Below are 18,737 nucleotides of genomic sequence, written 5' to 3' on the forward strand. Positions count from 1 at the left end.
CGTTTGGCGGCTATCTTGGGGATGCACTCTTATTCAGCAATGATAGTAAATTTGTCGGCACAGCAGAGATTGAAAATATTGGTCACGTGTACGGGTTCAGGCTTGAAATAGGTCCCTTGCTTTCCAGAAAATAAACAGTTGGCAATCTGCGCATTTTGTGGGCCTCGAAAATTTCCGCCACGAAGACCAGCTGACAAGGGAAATATTCGAGGCCCACAAAATTCACAAGGCAGGGCAAAATTGCGTCAGTCAGCAGTCAATTGCCCTCCATGACAAGGAAATATCTTTTTTTAGATTATTGTAACCGCTAACATTGTTAAGATAGTTGCCTCGTGCCAGACAGAAGTGTTTTCTTCTCTCTTTTTTTCCTTGCCTTGTGAGAGCATGCGCAAAGAAATGTATATGTTTGGGGTTCCTTCATTAAAGTTTTCAGTTGAAAGTCAGCGCTCGTGTTGTGTCCCTCCTTTACTCTGTCTTCGTTTTTTTTGCGCTGTTTACCTCGACCGGCTATGAATAGTTACCAACTTGCCCAGTTCTCAATTCCACTTAGCGTCATTTCTAGTACACAGGGCTCCTTTCTATGTCCTAATGCCCAGTTCGCTAACCCAGCTGTTTTAACGTGCATGATCGCGTTATGTGTCTGCAAGGCAAGATCAGTTTCTTGGTATGCTGGACGGTCTATGTGCCCCCTGGAAGTGCTGTGCGGTTTTCTACAACCGTCCCCCGGACATGCTCGAAGGATGTGCAAGATACTCAGCTCTGAACGGTGGCACCAAGCGAGACATCTCAAAGACTGCCTCTGGTTGACGTGCTGTAAGGACACGACCTCTAACCGAGAGTACCAAGCGTGGTCAAGAGCGAGCGAGCAGGTAACAGAATTTTCATGGAACAACGTACACCTTACGGTTCCGACAAAAGCGAAGGCTAATGTTCAAGGAAAACTTCTGAATGCAAGTGGTGAACCTATACCGAAAGAATACGAGGAAGTGCAGCGCCTTGGGCCAAAATTCTGTATCGAACCCCATCTTCGCGATGTTGAAAAGACTGCTATGTGTAGGGAAGTGTCCAAGAGGCTAAATGAAGAAGAAAGGCCAAGCTGTGTGTCTGACTGTGCCGACGTTTTACCGAGGCACAGCAGCAGAAAAGGAAAAAAAGGACAGGCGTCTCGGACCAATAGTCGAGTTCTTGGTATCTAAGAAACTTCGGTGCGTGATTTCGGACCAGGGGGGCTTTTTTGTTCTGGTTCCCGAGATCACGTTTAAAGAAAAAGCAGGATGTGCCGTAGCGAAACATTTCGTTCCGGTTAAGGCGAAGCCAGCCAAGATTAAGCAGCGGGCCGTCGAACTACTGAATAACCTCAACCTCAAAGCCGTTGCTGGTGATGTCAAAAAGACAAAAGGCCTTCTGTTGGACATTTTCTATGCAGCCAAAACACACAAGTCGGACATGCCGTTCAGAGCAATAGTTTCTGAGCGGGGCACCTGGCTTCAAGCCATATCTGGTTACCTGCAAAGACAGCTAGAATGTCTTATTATAAAGGACACGTTTCTTATACCAAATTCAAAGACTCTAGTGAACTATCTTGTCGATCATCATCAAGATAGCTGCAATGCCTTCAGTGTTGATGTGAAAGACTTGTACTATTCGCTCCCTCAGGACCAGTTACTCGAAAGTGTGAAAGAGTGTATAGTGAATGACAATGATGAGCAAAGTTTTAGAAACCAAAGCGGGATTTCTGTGGAAGGTTTCCTTGAGCTTCTGGCGTTCTACCTCAAGTCTACCTTAATAGGGTGGGAAAGGGCCGTCTATGCACAGAAATCAGGGGTGTGCATTGGGTCAAAAGTGGCTCCGGTTCTCAGCAACATCTTCTTAGCCAAGGTCGACAGGGCTATTGAAGCTAACCTGAATGGGCTCGTGAGAAAGGTTTACAGGTACGTAGACGAGTATATCATTTTGGTAGATAGGAACAACTTCACGAACAACGCGTTTAACATTCTGAAAATCTTCAGGGAGAAGGCTCTTGGTTTAGAGTTTACATTTGAAATGCCGTCGCAAGGTGTGTTGCAATTATTGGAACTGAACCTATCCTTCCATGGTAAGCAAGTATGCTGGCAATACCAACCTCGTAGTTCCAAGCCCCTGCTTTCCTTCGCTTCTGCTCATTCAAAAATTATAAAAAACGGTATCGCCTTTTCCACCTTGAAGTCTGCATTAACTAAATCATGTGATCATAAGATGCAAGCGAGCGTACAATCACAAATCCTGAGGCTAAAAGAAGCTAATTATCCGGAAGGTGTTGTTTTGCTAGCTTGCGATAAGCTTATGCGAAATTTGAAGAGTGACCCCAGCACCAGCCAAAGAAAATAAAAAGAAGAAATTCGTCGTTTTACCTTACGTTCACCAACTGTCACATGGGCTTAAAGGCCAACTCCGGCGATTTTTTGGCCATGTCAAAGTAATGGTGCTTTTATGTTCCTGAGACGCTCCTGTTACGGGCCCGATAGCAGAAATACTCGGCAAATTGGAGAATAATTTTAAATAAGCAAAAAAGCACAACACCGAAACCGAAACCCAACCGCGTGTACTGTCTACGTATGACGTAGACGTTGTTACGAACGAACCGGAAGTCGTGCAAGGCATGCCGGTCACGCCGGCGCGGAGTATGAAAGCTGTGACAGCCGGGACGACCAGCGAAGCGCCGGCCAAACCAACGCTGTCTGTCGCCTTGTGCACAGCAGACGCTCGCTGTAGCGGCCTAAGCGCCGAAGTTAGCGGTGCCCTCGGCTGCGTCACTTCCACTGCCTTGCCAACACTTTCAAATTAAAAGAAAATGTAGGAGCCTTGCGTGATAAAAAACACGTTCAAGCTCTTCCGAGATATGCATGCCACGAGCGGCAACTGGTGTATATAAATAGCTAGCCGTTATTTCGCCGGCGCATGAGTGGCGCTTGGTTGAGTTGTCTAACGCAGCGCGCTGCGGAGCGAGGGGTCACTGGTTCGAATACCCGGTCGGGTGCTTCGGAATTTTAGGGGCGAAGCTCCTTAAAGCTGCACCCGTTCGTCCCCGTCGTAGTGCGTAACCAGTCTTAACGCTAGTACCAGATCTTGACCTCCAAGGTGGTGCCGGTGGGAGATTTCTTCTGTGCGTTGGTGAACAATAAAAAATTCGCAGCGTGCGCGTTAACTAAAAGCCGACTTCTTCTGTCTCTCGTTCCCCACTAGCAGCCATTGGCATGTTCCAGTAGGCAACGTTAGTAGACGTAGAAGTGTAAGTGTTAGCTAAAAGCCGACTTCTTCTGTCTCTTATTCCCCATTAGCAGCCATTGTTTACCTCCAAGGTAGTGCCTGGTGAGATTTCTCCTGTGCGTGAATAAACAATAAAAATTCACAGCGTACATGTAAAATAAAGTGAGCTGCAAGTCGCCATGACACTCATCGACCCTTTAGTATAAACCGGCCCGATCTCACGTCGTTGATGATGTACTGGGCGTGAAGCTGCGCGACGCCGCCGCCAAGATCCTGCCGTACGAGAGCTTCGCCCCACTCATCATCATTCACCCCGTGGATATGCTGTGGAATTTTTTTGAGATGCGGAGCAACTTTTAAATGCGGAGCATTTCTTAGTCACACCTGCGGCATCGGCGGCGCCGTCCACACCCCCACTGCACATGCTTCGCTGGTCTCGTGCCGGCAGCAAACCTCTCCTCTCCCTCCCTCCCTCCCTCCCTCCCTCCCTCCCTCCTCTCCCTCGAACGCGGGTGGTGTGTATATAAGCGGCGGAGCGCGCGTTCGGAATTCAGTGAAGGGCGTCTTTACTTGGCTTTCGCTTGACTTGATGCTTTGCTTGACTCGAGTAGATGCGATGGAAGCAACGGTACCTTCAATCAGCGTCCCACCACTCGTCGAAGGCAACGTTACCCCACCCTCATTATCGTCGGCATCAACAACAGCAAGCAACGCAGGAGACAAGGCTGCGAAGAGACGAGCATACGACGCTGAACGCAAGCGTTTGAAGCGAGCTGCGGACCCGGAACTTCGTGCACGCTGGAGCCGTTCAAGTCGTACTTGGTGTGCGCATCGTGTAACAATTAAGCATTTCCGAACCATACCCAATTACGCAACATTGACGCGATACCCCCACCACCCTGCGACGCATTTACTCGAATTCCCCCCGTGGGAAGATGCGGGCGATTTTTTTCTCGGGGCTGTGTCTATCCTTCCCACACGCGTCCGCTCCCCACTGCGCATGCGCGTACTCTCCGCCCTCTCCTCGCGTGAGCGCGAGGAGGTGGGGTGGAGGAGGTGGCGTGAGCGCTGCCTCCGCTTTGCTTCTCCTCTCCCGTTTCTTTCCGCTCCAGCTGTGCGCTCGTATAAAATGCGGCGCGCGCTCGCTCTCGCTACACTCTCCTTCGCAACGGCGCTATGGACGCTCGCGAAGTTGAACGTAAACGGCCATGCCGGCAAGCGAATCTAGAAGGTCCCAGGCAACGCGTCGCCGAAGCGCAACGGAAACGTCGAGCTGGAGGTGGGGGGTAAAATAAGCGGTACACAACATATAGACAACTCAGCACACAAATGAAAGATACAAGGAAACATACAAATGGAACAATGGAAGCACAAGTGAACACCCAGCTCTGCTTCGCATCCCCACATGGTTCCCTTTAGTCCGCTTTCTAAAACCTACCATAGCCATCTGTAATATATTGAGCGCGCGGTCGCGCCAAGGAGAAGTCTTCTTCGACTTGCTCTTCGACCCCCTTGATGATGTTACGTGCAGAGCGCGCCCTCGCGCAAAGGAGAAGTCTTCTTTGTCTTGTTATTCGACCGCCTTGATCATGATACGTGCAGATCACTTTAGGGGCCCGGGCTGCCGTATGCTGTCCTAGCTTGGCGTAACTCAGACAAAACCGCGTGTGCTGGCACGCGCTAGCGCGTTCGGCCCTGTGCAAGGGGCTGGGTAAGACGATGTGGCCTCTCCCCCTTACACTCTCTCAGCAATCGTGATGGCGTCGGCGAACGAGATTCTGCAGACGCGCGATGAACCAACGCGTTGTCCTAGTCAGAACGCGCTGCACGCGCTAGCGCGTTCGGGCCTGTGTAAGGGGCTGGGTAATAGGCTGTGGCCTCTCCCCCTTAGACATTCTCAGCAATCACGTGATGGCGTCCGGGAACGAGATTCTGCAGACGCGTGATGAACCCGCGTGGCGTGCTCCTGCAAGAGTTTGGGACGAGTAACAGTAACTACAGTGAATTCATGGTGTGCTCCACGTGCAAGACCGCGTTAACATCGGGCAAGATGCCTGTGATGAACGGAACTTTAAATCGACCAATAAGCTCCTTCGCATCCCCACATGGTTGCCTTTATGGGAGACGGTGATTTTTTTTCTTTGACCTTTTTTATATATATACATACATGTACATATCTGGGACGTGACGGCGACAACAAAATCCGCCGAGAGTGTCCATTAATTACTATCGCAATAAAAGACAGTACCTTAGTTTATGCGTTCATTACAGCAGGCTCGATCAAGCCACAAAATAAAAAGAGACATTTACCCGCTACCAGGTATACACGGTTACCTTGATCGGCCACGGCATGTACGTCATTTCTCGCCGATGAATTTCAGGCGCGGGTATTGGCAGATAGAACTTGAGGAGAGAGACCGAGAAAAAAAACACGGGTGATCCCTCCGTCATAGGAATCGGTATAACACGAAAGTGAATTGTATCTACACAGAAGTAGTGCTTATTCTGTAATGATATATGAGAGCTTGTGCAACGTTTATTCGTGTTTGCCAGCTATAGCACCGATTAGCGTGGATGCACCCATGCTGACGCCTAGTTCGTAGAGGTTCTTAGCTTGAGCCGCAAACGCGTGCGTCCCGCTGGCTTCGGTCTCCCTCCACCAAGGCACGACATTCGCCCGTCGAAATCGCCTCCTTTCTGCAACACCTATTGCAGCGGTTTTTTTAGTCGGTGCTCTCCCAATCGAAGAAATCGGTGGCGGAGTAATCCCGTTGGTGCACGTGGAAGCTGCGCCACTCCGATGAGCCGGCGCACGCTCACACGAAGCGAAAGGCAACTGCGTCTAGGGTGCCTCGGCGACTCCAGCGCGGCCAGTCTCCCTCGATGGTATCGAGACACTTTAACCATGACCTCCGATATCGCACACAATCTCGGGTAAGCGCTAGTAAGTGTCGATTACTTCCTTTCACCTCTCTCCCGCTCCGCCCCGCCTATCACACCGCCAACACAGAGCACCGTGCGAGAGAAACTGTGTGAAAGATACAAGGCGCGTTCGTGAGGTGTCAAGCATCTGCCAAGCTAGCTTATTTGGTTTAAAATCGGGCGCTTACCGTCGCGGCCGCCGCGTCGTGGGTTCGCTGCCCAGCGGCGGATCTTTTTCTTGGTTTCTCCCCCGTTGGCGTCCATTTTATGAACGTCATATCCGGTAACGGAAGTACTTCGTGGACCCCGGCATAAAACACTTTCATGTTAAAACAGCACTGGTGACACCCGATGCGTTGCACGAATTTGAGGTACTCCCTTTCGGTTTGTTCTCAGAACCGGCAATATTTCAGCGGCGATTGGACAGCGTCAGGCCTGAAGTGGCAGAGCGGCTTAGTGTATTTGACTAGCACGTGAAGCGACTACGCGCAGTATTTTAAGCCGTACGATCTGCTTGGCTAACGCTAAAGCCGGAAAAATGGCCTTTGGCTTCAGCAAAATGCAGCTCCGCTACTATGCAACCTGAGGAGGTGGAGTTCCCGCTGGTCCCTTTACCAAGTCGTCGATGATGTGAATGTTTGAGGTAAGCATGCATGTAGGGTTTTGTCGGCACGGGCAGAAACTTGTTAGGGATATTCGCTAAATCGCGCGGGACATGCGCGCTACTTTTTGCTGCGCGTTATCGACTTCCTGTTTGTTACGGCACTTGAGATTCGTGTCGTCTGCAGTGAGTTCCATCAGGTCGTTTCCCCTTTCAGATGCCGGAGAAGTACTGGTGGTAGGAGCAACCCCGCGTATTGCGAAGTGGTGGTGCCCTCTATTGCGCAGCGCGGCTGTCAGCCGCCTTTTTTCCTAAGCGTTTTTAGCGATTTTAATTTAATAATTGCTATCGCGTCTGGGTTATTCTTGTTAATCCACTTATGATTCCACTCCACCACTTATGAGACGACACCCAGTTCAGTAATCGAAAGGTTATATTTCAATGTAGTAACGGCGTGAGTCCAAAGCGGCGCAGCCCGCATGACAAAAGGAGATCATGATTACAATGGTTTCTGTGCAGATGGAGATGAACTATATAGTCAGCGCTCGGACTATTATTTTAAACCTTGTTCTTATATTTTAACCCGGTTTTCTGCATCGCTAGCCTTGAATTAGGCCTGTATTGACCACTTGATTTTGAGCGTGATCACGTCACATAAGATCTACTGATGGAGAGTGCCTTGCGGTGGTGTGGCGGCCTCTAATGTGCGGCATGCATTTTAATGTAGACGGCGACAAATGCATCGCTTCCTTGGTGGCTGACGAACTTTTTAAAAAAAACCCATCAGGTGGATTTGTGCGCCGAAGCCATAAGCTTGAAGAATTTGATGTGGCAACTGTTTACGAATAGAGGAAGCGGAATACGGATGCCTACTGCTATTCTCGCGCCCCATTTGAACGTGCTAATGCGACGCGAATTTGCCGGAGCTGTCAGCACGACTACAATTGCACAGCAGCAACGCGACGACTCGGAATTGGAGTATGTTACTAGCTTTTTGAAGGGTCGCACATCCGCTGTGCCGAAGGTCTTCGCAAGAGCACTATCGCCATTTCGCTTGCGGAACGACGTCCTTTATCAGGTTAACTTTTCTCCGAATGGAAAGACCTATACTAGCTCGACGTTCCAACACAACTCAGGAGAGAAATATTACACGCGTGCCATGATGAAGCAACATCCGCTAATATGGGCTACACAAGAGCACTGTGCAGAGTGAGAGAGGAATACTAATGGTCAAGGCTGACGGCGACCGTTCAACAGAGCGTTCGGACTTTCCGTGATTGCCAGCGCAGCAAACGGTCTGCCTGCTTCAAGCCAGCAGGAGTCCTGCACCCTATCGACATACTGGAAACTCCATTCGCTCAAGTCGCAGATGCTCTCCTAGGCGTATTTCCAACTTTGGCTGCATGAGGCAGATGGATTATTCTAGCCACAGACTGCCTTACTCGCGTAGCGAGTAAGGCAGTAAACCAAGGTTCTGAAGCGGGCCGCGGCAAGGGAAGCAGCCCGGCCTTTTGATGTAGAATGTTCTGTTGAGGCACGGCGCTCCATCACTGGTACTAACTGGCAGGGAAATTGCGTTCACAGCCGAGTTACACACAGTTTTAAGAAGCGTGCGAACTTGAACGTGTCGGTACATATTCATAGTAAACAAACAGCGCGAAAACTACAACGGTGAGACAGATGAAACAGGACTAGCGCTGACTACCAACAAATGCGCTTATTTTTGCAGTGCAAATATATGCGCTTCTGGAACAGGAAAAAGACGGAGAGAAGGAAGAGGATTTTCCTGGCACATACGCACCTGCCATGCTTTGTCAACGAAGCGTGGAACGCCAACTGCGAAGATAGTTAATCTCTTTGTCAGTCAGTGTGATAGAACCGGAACTTATACAACCTGCCACATGGGTGGCGAAGGCTTCATAAATTTGAACCCGGAAAAGCACGTCGAGAAGTGGGCAAAAATGCGGTCGATATTTTCACTGGTCATTTCAGCAGTCGTCCGCAACAGCACCAGAAAATCACCAGCAGCAGAACAGCACCAGGACCCTCAGGTATGTGGATGATTTTCTGGTGCTGTTCCGGACGACTCCCGAAAAGACCAGTGAAAATATCTACAAGATTTTGCCCACTTCTCGACGTGCATTCACGGGTTCTGATTCACCAAGGAGCTCCCCGCTAAAGGTAAATTGCGAGTTCTTGACCTCATGTAGCACCTCGATGCAGTGCACACGTGCTGGAAGTATGCGCCCCGCTCGGAGAAGGGTCTTCTTCCATTCACGTCTCACCATTCCAAGCTCATCAAGAGTGTCAATGCGCTGTATGCAATGAAAAATGCCTTAATTAGGTCCTGCTCCGACCAAGTTGCAACAAGCTTCTCTCAACAATTCCAGCGATTGACGACGTCAGGCTTTCCTGGACAGCTTCTATCTGGTTTAGCGGAAGTCATCCTAAGGTAGCTGCGGCGATTTTCGACTACACCCCGGCAATTTGACCAAGGAGCGAAATTTGCGGTGATACCCTATCTACGCGGAGTGTGCCACCGCATCATGAAAGCTGCTGCACGCGCCAGTGTCAACGTCGTTTATTCGGCACCCATGAAACTCACTTCACTGTGCAGGAGAGCAAACAACTCAAGACCTGCAAAGGAGTGCAAGAAGAATCATGTCACCCTCTTCGTCTTGTGCAGGGTGCGTGTTGTCTACGAGGTTCCCACTTCCTCTGGCAGCAACTACATTGGTCATACTAGCCGCTGTGTGAACGATCGCCTTCGGGGACCTTCCAACACTATTAGAACCAAAACAGGTAGCAATCTGGCGATATATTGTGCCGCGTGTGGATGCACCCCAACTTTCACCAGACGCGCATCGTGCGCCGGTACCATGATAATCGCGCCCGCGAAATTTATGAAGCCTTCGCCATCCATGTGGCAGGTCACTCTTGTATCAGCTCCCCTTCTATCACATGTACTAACTGACAAAGAGATTAACTATCTTCGCAGTTGAGCGTTCCCCGCTTCGTTGACAAATCACGGCAAGTACGCATGTGCTAGGAAAATCTTCTCCCTTCCCTCCGTCCTTTCCCTGTTCCAGAAGCATATATATTTGCACCGCAAAAATAAACGCATTTTTTGATAGTCAGCGCTAGTCCTGTTTCATGTCTCGTCCTTGTAGTTTTCGCGTTTTTTTTTACAATGGACAGTTTTAAAAGTTCGTGGCACATCTCAACGGCGTACGATCCACAAACGAATGACTTCACGGAGCGGCTCAATAGGACATTTGCGGATATGCTTTGCGTGTAGGCGATGTCGAGCATTAAATATGGAACGAGATCATGCCGTATCTGACCTTCGCATAAAATGCGGCGCAGGAAGAGATAACACGCATGACGCCATTTTATCTTCTCCATGGCTGTGAAGTTGCAACCATGCTCAATACCATGCTGCCGCATGAAAACAAATACGCTGAAATGGATGCTGGCTACATCACTCAGCTTGCTGAAGAAGCCCGGCAACTTGATCGGCGGTGAGACTACGACTTAAGGCGCTGTAGCCTTCGTCGCCGACCACTCTCCTACGAGCTGCAAGAGAGACTTTTGGTCTGAACCCCAGTTAGTCGTCCTGGCCTCTAAGGAATGCTGATACGGCGGTATTACGAGCCGTATAAAGTTCCCCGACGTCCTATTCGCGGTAACTATGAAGTCGTTCCCGCGAGCCCGCATTGCTCAGCGTATCGACGGCATGCACCAGATGCTGTACACGTGGTCCAGATGAATTCCTATTCGCCTGAGTAAGCTGAGTAAGCTGCCAGTTGGTACAGGCCCTGCTACCATGACTAAGGCGTCAGGACTATGTTTACTTGAAAGGGAGGCTGATGTCACGACTAAGAAATGACATCAAGGCAATAGGAGAGAACGAAATCGGTAACACGAGCAGGAATTACCATTCCTCTGAGGAAGCCGAGGCTGGAGGATCCGCTCCTCTTGCAAACGTTTCTGAATACAGACACTGTCTTTCCTTGTCGCCCCGTGGCCCTGTCTTCTGTTTTTTCCGTGTCGCGATAACCTGTTTACATCTGGCCTCAATGCGCGGAGGGCGACGGACACGGCGACGCACACGTATCGGGTTCCGAGCTAACGACGACGGCAGAATTGTAAGACGTGGCAAGGTAGACAACGTGCAAAGGAAATAGAAATGAAGAGATTGCATCATTTTAACGTCTGGAAATATTTCCTCGCACATTAAGCCAAGAAGGTATGTGTGACCATCTGGCAATGCACATCAAGAAAATAGATATTGCAGAAAGTCATGTTCTGTCGTGCCTAGTAACCGGTGAACAGCTTGCGCATGCCTGAAACTGGTCATCAGCAGTGCCAGCGACCGGTGCGGATGGTGGAAGTGCTGTCCTCTTGACCTGGCGGAGGTCCAGTGTGTCTTGATGTGTAGCCATGCGCTTGCGGCGCATACTGGCAAACGACAGCGCCATGGTGCGGTAGTACTCATCCAGGAGCCATTTCTTGAACTTGTCTTCGTCGGTAGAGGTCCCGGAACCACCCTTGGACGCCGTCGCAGCGCCATGGCTGCCAACAGACGCCGCGCTGGATGCGTCGTCAACTCCTGATGGCCCTGTAAACGATAGCACAAACATAGTGCGCTGTAATCAGGACTCGGCGCGCATTGAAGGTTAAGGCAACATTTAAAAAACGACAGGCCTGCGCGGAAAGCGCAGCACAGTCACAGCGAAAGCTCGAAGAGCGGCATTTCTAGAGCCCGTTATAAACGCTCTTGTGGCTACTATTACAACTACACTAGCAACGTACCCAATACGCCAAAAATCATAATTTTTGTGAAGTTGGGAAGCACCCACCACGACATTACTCGTCATTCTGCGGAGAAGCGAGGTACCATCTGTAAGGCATTATGTGCAGTTTCTTGATGTGACGGCTGATGACGATGAGGAATTATGACTGAGCATCTTGTAATGGGTTGGAAGCTTTAAATTACCCACTAGTTACGTAATTCACAATGTGTGACGCCCGGTCGTTATTTCACTCTCCCACCACGCTTTATAACATACGCTAACGTGAGAAAGAGATAGAGAGAGGGAATTAACTTTATTAAGACCCTGAGGTAATGGATCATGGGAGTTTTATGGGCTTCCTTGGTAAACAATAGAAGTGCACTTGCGAGGAACCCACTACGCATAAATCATCGTAATCGTTGTCAGATAGGGAAGCAGCCACTATGCAATTTTTTTTATCATTCTGCGGAGAACCGTGGCGCCTGCTAAACACATGCAAGGCATTATGTGCACTTTATTGATCCTCTGGCTAATGACGATGAAGAATTATGGCAAAGCCCTTGGTAATGGGTTGGAAGCATTCAACAACCTACTCGTTGCGCAATTCGCATTGTGTGACGCCTGGGTTACAGAATTCGCGTTGTGTGACACTTGCTTGTTATTTTACTCTTCTGTCACGCTACATTGCATATGTTAATGTGGTTCCTTCCCGACATGACGCCTGTATAGGGTCATTTTGGAAAACAGTTTCAAGCACCAGCATGGCTCTGAGGTGTAATACTGGGCTCCCACGCAGAGGAGCCAGGTTCGAACCTAGTTCCATCCTGAAAATTTTTGTTTATTTCGTTTTTTTTTCTTATTTCGAGCGACAGTGGTTACGGACACCGGCGGCGGCGGCGGCGGACAACTATGGCACCAAAACGGCCCTTGTTGTGATCTCATGACAGCATTCGCTGTAAAACGCGCTATTTTCTTTAGCGGTCCAGCACAGGTTGCCATTAGCCGTTTCTGGCGGTTTCAGTAAGAAAAATATTGTTTGGGTATATACGACACGATCCGTTGTGTTTCTTGTGGTAAGTAGCTGGCTATTTCACAATGATTTTATCGCACCAAGTGGCCTACAACGAACCTTACAGGTAATAATTTACTTTATTCATTAGTTAGGAAATAAAAGCACTAATTTGCCTAAGCAAACGGCGCGTATGCGACGCGCCTTACTCTTAGAAGAAAAGCTTTTAGGAAGAAAATCTGTCAAAAAACTTGTTTCCCCATTACGGGTACTTCTGAAGGCTGCATGTTCAGAGCATGCGTCAGAGCGACGACAGAGTCCGTAGTCGAGCAAATTCTTTCCGTGTTGAAGCAGGCTCAACCAGTTGAGGAAGAATCTATGCCGAGGGGACTGGGGCAAAGGAGAAGAGAATAAGGAAGTTAGAAATGACGACATGAAGAGTACAGTGTGTTATGTGCGACATTGTTAGATAATTTGGCGCAGCCGGCGACAAGAGCCATCATGTGGGTGCCTTTTTGTGGACAACCGCAGCGACTCTGCGGTATTCAAGAAATATCAAGTCGAGGACGACGTGGCCATGCAACTTCCTGAATATGTGACTAAAGGTGAGCTTCTGAACCGCATCCTGATTGAAGCCTATGTTTTCAGAGGAGCTTTTGAAGCAAGATTTCGTGAAAGTCACCATTCTTAAAAATACGTTCAACGATATGATGCTGTCACCGCTAAAAAAAAGAATTTCACGATCTGTCCACCATCGTATGAGAAGTTACTGACAGTGCCCAAAGCCGTTACATTTCAACAGCAGCAAACTTCGCAGCAAAATGTCAAAACGGCAGAGTTGACGAAGCGGACAAAGCAATCATCGCGACCAATACAGCCAGACATAATCAATGAGCATCCGACAATCATGAAGGGTTGATAGCTTTCTATGAACAAGCTGCGACGAACAATGGATGGCTGTCTGATGAAGACTTGGTGATGAATATGCGAGAGTTCCTTCGCGGGGTACCAAAAAAATTACACCATCTGCCGCTAAAGGGAACCATGAGGCGATGCGAAGGCGGAGCACTTGCACGATCGCGTTCCGTTGGTCTTCGTTGGGCATGCTACCGACCTCGCGTTGTGGAATGCAAAGAGGAACACTACGCGCGCCGTGTCTTTCATCTAGCCTGGCCGTTAATTCCCACAGTGCGAGCGGGGAACGCGGTCGACAGGTGCGCGAGAGGGGGGGGCAGCGTAGGAGAGGAGAGAGTGGCGGAGGGGACGCGCATGCGGTGGCGCTCATCGCGGCGTTGCGCAGGAGCGAATTTTGGCATGTCGAGCCCGGATTTCAGAGGAGTCAACAGAAGCAAGCGCTGGACAACGCGCGCAGCGCTCTAACCGCTTGAAGGAGAGGCGACTAGAGGAGGAGAGTAGCGCATGAGCCGCGAGAGCAGAAGCGAGAACGCAGGAGAAGAGCAAGCAGGTGCTGGGAGAGAAGTGGAGAGAGTAACGCGCAGCTGTTTGAGAGAGGGCACGAGGAGAGTTGCGCATGCGTAGTGCGAGTGCGGACGCCCACGCCGCGGGACATGCTCCCGAGCAAGAGATGCATCGCATCTAAAAATTGATACGAGGGACGATTTTGCAAACAGGAGCCTAAACCTTGGTGTAAATGGAAAGAAACTTTCCTTGCAACTTTCAACGAGAATCCGGTTGAGCGGTGGCATGAGACGATATAGACCTTATGCAAAATTGCTTCCATCTGTCGGAGGTGTGACGAAGCTCCCCATTCGGCGCCATGTTGGAGGCTTGTGGCCGAATCGTATTGCTGTCGCTGCGATAACTTCTTGCTTGTGTCTGCTTCGATAGTGGGCAATCGGAGCATAAAAACGTCAGACGAGTGTGTAAGGGCCTGTACACGCTACCGGCATTTCCTAGTTATTACGTGTAAAGAGCTGGATCATAGCGAGAAGAAAATACAAGTTTGACACCGCGAGTCACATGTAGGCCTGCAGTCGTCAAGAATGAAACTTTGCGCTAGGTTACAAATTTGGTCTGTCTGTTTTAAATGTAGCGAATAAAGCGTTGTTAGCTATCTGAATATCATGCGTGTAGTATAGAATGGATGGGAAGAGGCGTTAACGCGCGACACGGCTAGGCACAGCGATGACGGAAAGAAAGTGCTGTAGACCCAATTTAAAACGTATTTCGTAATGGACAGCCTATGTCGAGCTGATGTATTGTGCGTCTAATTTTATATTAAAGGCGTTGTGCTCGTTTTTATTTTTTAACTTAAAAATATTTCGCAGCTTTAGTCACTGACGTGTATTATGTATGAAATTACTGCACGATTTAATTGTAAGATATTTGGGCATCTCACGCACGTGAAAAGTGAACATGAAAAGTGTTGTGTCTCCAAGGAGTAGATGCCGATCAGCTGGTGTTTTATTGAATATCCTTCCGACATGTGTAGCTATATAACACGATACGCCAAAATCTCGTGCACATCGTCGCTTTCGAGGCCTACTGGTGCCTTATAATATCAATCCGCAGCCGCAAGGCAGTTTTGCGTCGCCTGGGAAACCACCAGCGGTAGCGCACCCACGGTCGAATGCAGCACATTTCCCGGAATAGCATATTTTTTAGTTTCATAAGAAAAGTGCCACGCACTTGAAGCACCTGTTAAAATTTCCTAGCACACAGGGGTGGATACAGGACTTTTCCGAAGCGTGATCAGCTTTTGGGAGCAACTGATGTGCTCTTCTGGGGGTATAAATTAAACAAAATAAAGTAAGGGGTGGGGGGGCGGTCAGGATATCCGGGCCACCCGTCTGAATCTGGCAGTGATACCACATGAAATGCTTGAAAAATACGCATATTGAAGCAATACGCGCGCAAAGCATCCCACTAAACGCTACCTTGTTAAACTCAACAATAGAAAACAAACTACTAACAACAACACGCTGCAGCACAATCGGTCCGTTCGCTGGGAATCAATGACGCGCACGAGCTACCTGTCTAACATGCAATTGTTATCGCAATGCAGTAAACAAGGTAATGTCAGCAGCAGCGCAGGCATGCGCGAGTAGCCGCGATGCAGCTTTGAAGCTCGTACACGAAGCGCGTTTGTCTGTGCCTGTAAGCTGTAAGCACACGGCGCGAAAACTGTCTCGTTCCGGCATGACATGAAAGAGTGTTCTCTGATGAGTGCCACAGTGTCACATGCCGCATATATTAAGAACGGCGAGCGTAAACACGGCGTTAGTCATAAGCAGTAGCTGGAGCAACGAAACGATCTGCTGATTCTCGTCGGCCGTGAGGAAATCTAACAGCACGAAGGTTAGTTTCCTGCAAACCTTTTTTTCAGCATCGCAATTTTCTCAATCTGAGCAACACGGCACAAGAAGATATGGTGGCATTGCCGCTCCTATCAGCCGCCACACGGTGATACGCACGCTCCGTGTGTGCACATGCGGAGCGCGCTTAGCCTTCAACATGGCGGAAATGCGCACGGCGGCCGCTAGATGGCAGCAATTTTGCATAAGGTCTATTCTACCGCTTCGAGTACGGAACGCCACTCCAGTATATTCTTGAAAACCAGCGACTTCTTCGCATAGCTGAACCTGGATTGTCGACCTCGTCACTTCTTGCTCTTATCGTACACGGCTTACCTACAGATTCGCAATGACAGGTTTTAATACACCGTCCAAAAACGCGCGAAATGCTTCCCCAACTACTCAAACTATTATCGCATCTATGGGCTGAACGGGGCTTCAAAAGTAAACAAGAATATTTCAAAGTCGAGGAGTGTTAGCTACTTGGGTGAAAATTATTCGTCGGATTCTAGAGGCGTCACCTCTGACTTTCGTCAGAGCACAACTCTCGGACAGACGAATAGGCCCTCCAAAGATGAATGTAACCTTGCAGCACAAAATAATTCTAAACTCATCCATAGAACGCATGAGACCATCCAACTTTTGTCATCAAGTTTACTCTGCACATAGAACTCGAAGTGAACGGTCGAGGTAAGCGAGCACTTGTAGACAGCGGAGCTTCAGTTCTAGTTATAAAAAGAAGCCAAGCGAAACCCGCGGACATATTCAGAGGCAGAACTGTCATTGTACGGGGCTATGACGGCCGTGAAAAAGAACACTGCGAATGGATAAGGATACGTCTGCTGTACCAGTCATAATCTGTAGAAATACTGGCACTGGCGATAGAAGGCATCGAGCATGACTTTCTTCTCTCTCGTCGAGATATGAAATTGTTTAAGCTTAACATTCCCTGGGATGACATTGTCTCAGTGAACTAAGATATGCAACCAGTGGGAAAGACAGACATAATTCGCATTGTGATGAAATCCGATGACATCCTTACAATATATCCAGGATTATTCTGCAGAGGAGGCTATCCTCCAGAAACAACAAAGTTTGAAGTTCTATTCAAACTGCATGGCACAACGGTTGTACGGAAGAAACCAGGCAACTGCACCAGGGAAAAGAAAGCATGGCTGAAGGAAGAGCTTGGGAAGATGCTCGATGAAGGCATTATCCGTCCGCCCGTATCGCCATATGCATCGCAGATAACCAAAACACCCAAGGAGGAAGGGAGCCTTCGATTTTGCACGGATGACAGACCCATTAACAGCCCGACGCATCTTATTCCCTTTCCGATGCCCAGATTAGATGGAATTATAGACGAGACAAGCGGATGTTCCTGGTTTTCCAGGATAGACCTCTCTAAAGGCTTCTGGCAAGTACCTGTTCTAGAGGATACAAAGCTGTACGCTGCTTTTATATCTCCACTCGACATTTATGAGTACAACGGGCTCCCTTTCGGATGGCACAACTCGGCTAGCTGGTTCCAGAAAATGATCAATACGGTTCTACAACCTTTCACTGGAACCTTTTGCAATGTCTCCGTGGATGATATCACCGTTTATTGTAAAAGCGAAGTCCTCCATGAACAATTCGTGGCACAGGTCCTCACAGCTTTGTCAAAAGCTGACCTCAAAGTCAACTTTAAGAAGAGCGAATTTTTGAAGAGCAAGGTGACTTTTTTTGGTAGTGTACTGGACGGCAGTACGAAAAACACCAAGCAGGAATCAGTGACACGCAACAGAAAACTCGCGAAGCCGTTTGGTGTCCGCTCATTGAGTGTGTTTTTGGGACTGGCTGGTCACTTTAAGGCATTTATCCATGATTATGCTCTTGAAACGACGTGTTTGACAAGACTGATGCAAAAAGATGTACCATTCTACTGGACAGATGACTGCGAAACGGCCTACAATGAGCTGGTTCGAGTTATGTCGTCTAATCTAGTCCTTACACAACCAGACCTTGATCTACCGTTCGGGCGCAACGCGGATGCGTCACATTACGGAACGGGAGAAATACTTTACCAGCGAGATGAAAGCCAGCCAAGTAATCGCCAACTACGCGTAATTGGTTATCACAGTTACGCCTTTAACAAAGCTTAAGTGAACTATGCAACAACGTAGAAAGAAGCACTGGCCGTTCTAAAGGCCGTTCGTACTTCCACTCTTACCTGGAAAGTAGAAAATTCAAGTTATATCCTGAGCACAACGCTCTTACCCACCTTTTGAAAATGGCAGAGCCGAAAGGAAACGTCGCACGGTGAGCAAGCGAGCTACAACAGTTCGACTTTGAAGTGAACCATCGCTCGGGATCTTTAATGAAAGACGCCGGCGCAATGTTCAGGTTGGGGGTCATACTTGCTGATGTGTCAATGGAAAACAACAAGTTCAGCCAAACTTTGGGAAGGGACTGAAGCTTTACAACTCCCACAAACCGGAAGAATCGCAGTGCTTCTACACCAATTCCGAAAATTCTGTATCTTTATTACGCAAGTGGTCATTAAGGTGGTCGCGATGGCTTCTGGCGGACCTACATGAAGTTGACCAAACGGTTCACATGGCCCGGTATGAAAGAAGACACAAAAGGTATGTGCAATCGTCTCATGAATGCCAGATAAACAAAGTAAAGTTTAAACAGCAAACCCAGCAGATGGCATTACCAAAGCACTCCACTACACCGTTTCAGGTGGTTCAAATAGACTTTGCTGCACTTGGAAAAAAATCTGAGAGAGTGAAAAAAACTCGAGCTTTCATGCTGTGTGTCGATGAGTGCACAAGGGTTGTGCCAGCAAATGCTGGAGAGGAGGA

General features: G+C 48.8%; 1 protein-coding gene across 1 annotated transcript in view; it reads right to left on the reverse strand.

Moving 5' to 3' along the window:
- LOC119386420 (uncharacterized) overlaps positions 1 to 18,737 on the reverse strand; it is a 254,618-nt gene that overhangs the window by 75,432 nt on the left and 160,449 nt on the right. The window contains exon 5 of the mRNA XM_037653728.1: positions 11,116 to 11,390. Within this exon, the coding sequence (XP_037509656.1) occupies positions 11,116 to 11,390 (275 nt within the window). The remainder of the gene's footprint in view (positions 1 to 11,115; positions 11,391 to 18,737) is intronic.

This window comes from Rhipicephalus sanguineus, chromosome 3 (assembly GCF_013339695.2).
Source record: "Rhipicephalus sanguineus isolate Rsan-2018 chromosome 3, BIME_Rsan_1.4, whole genome shotgun sequence".
NCBI classification, from domain to species: Eukaryota; Metazoa; Arthropoda; class Arachnida; order Ixodida; family Ixodidae; genus Rhipicephalus; species Rhipicephalus sanguineus.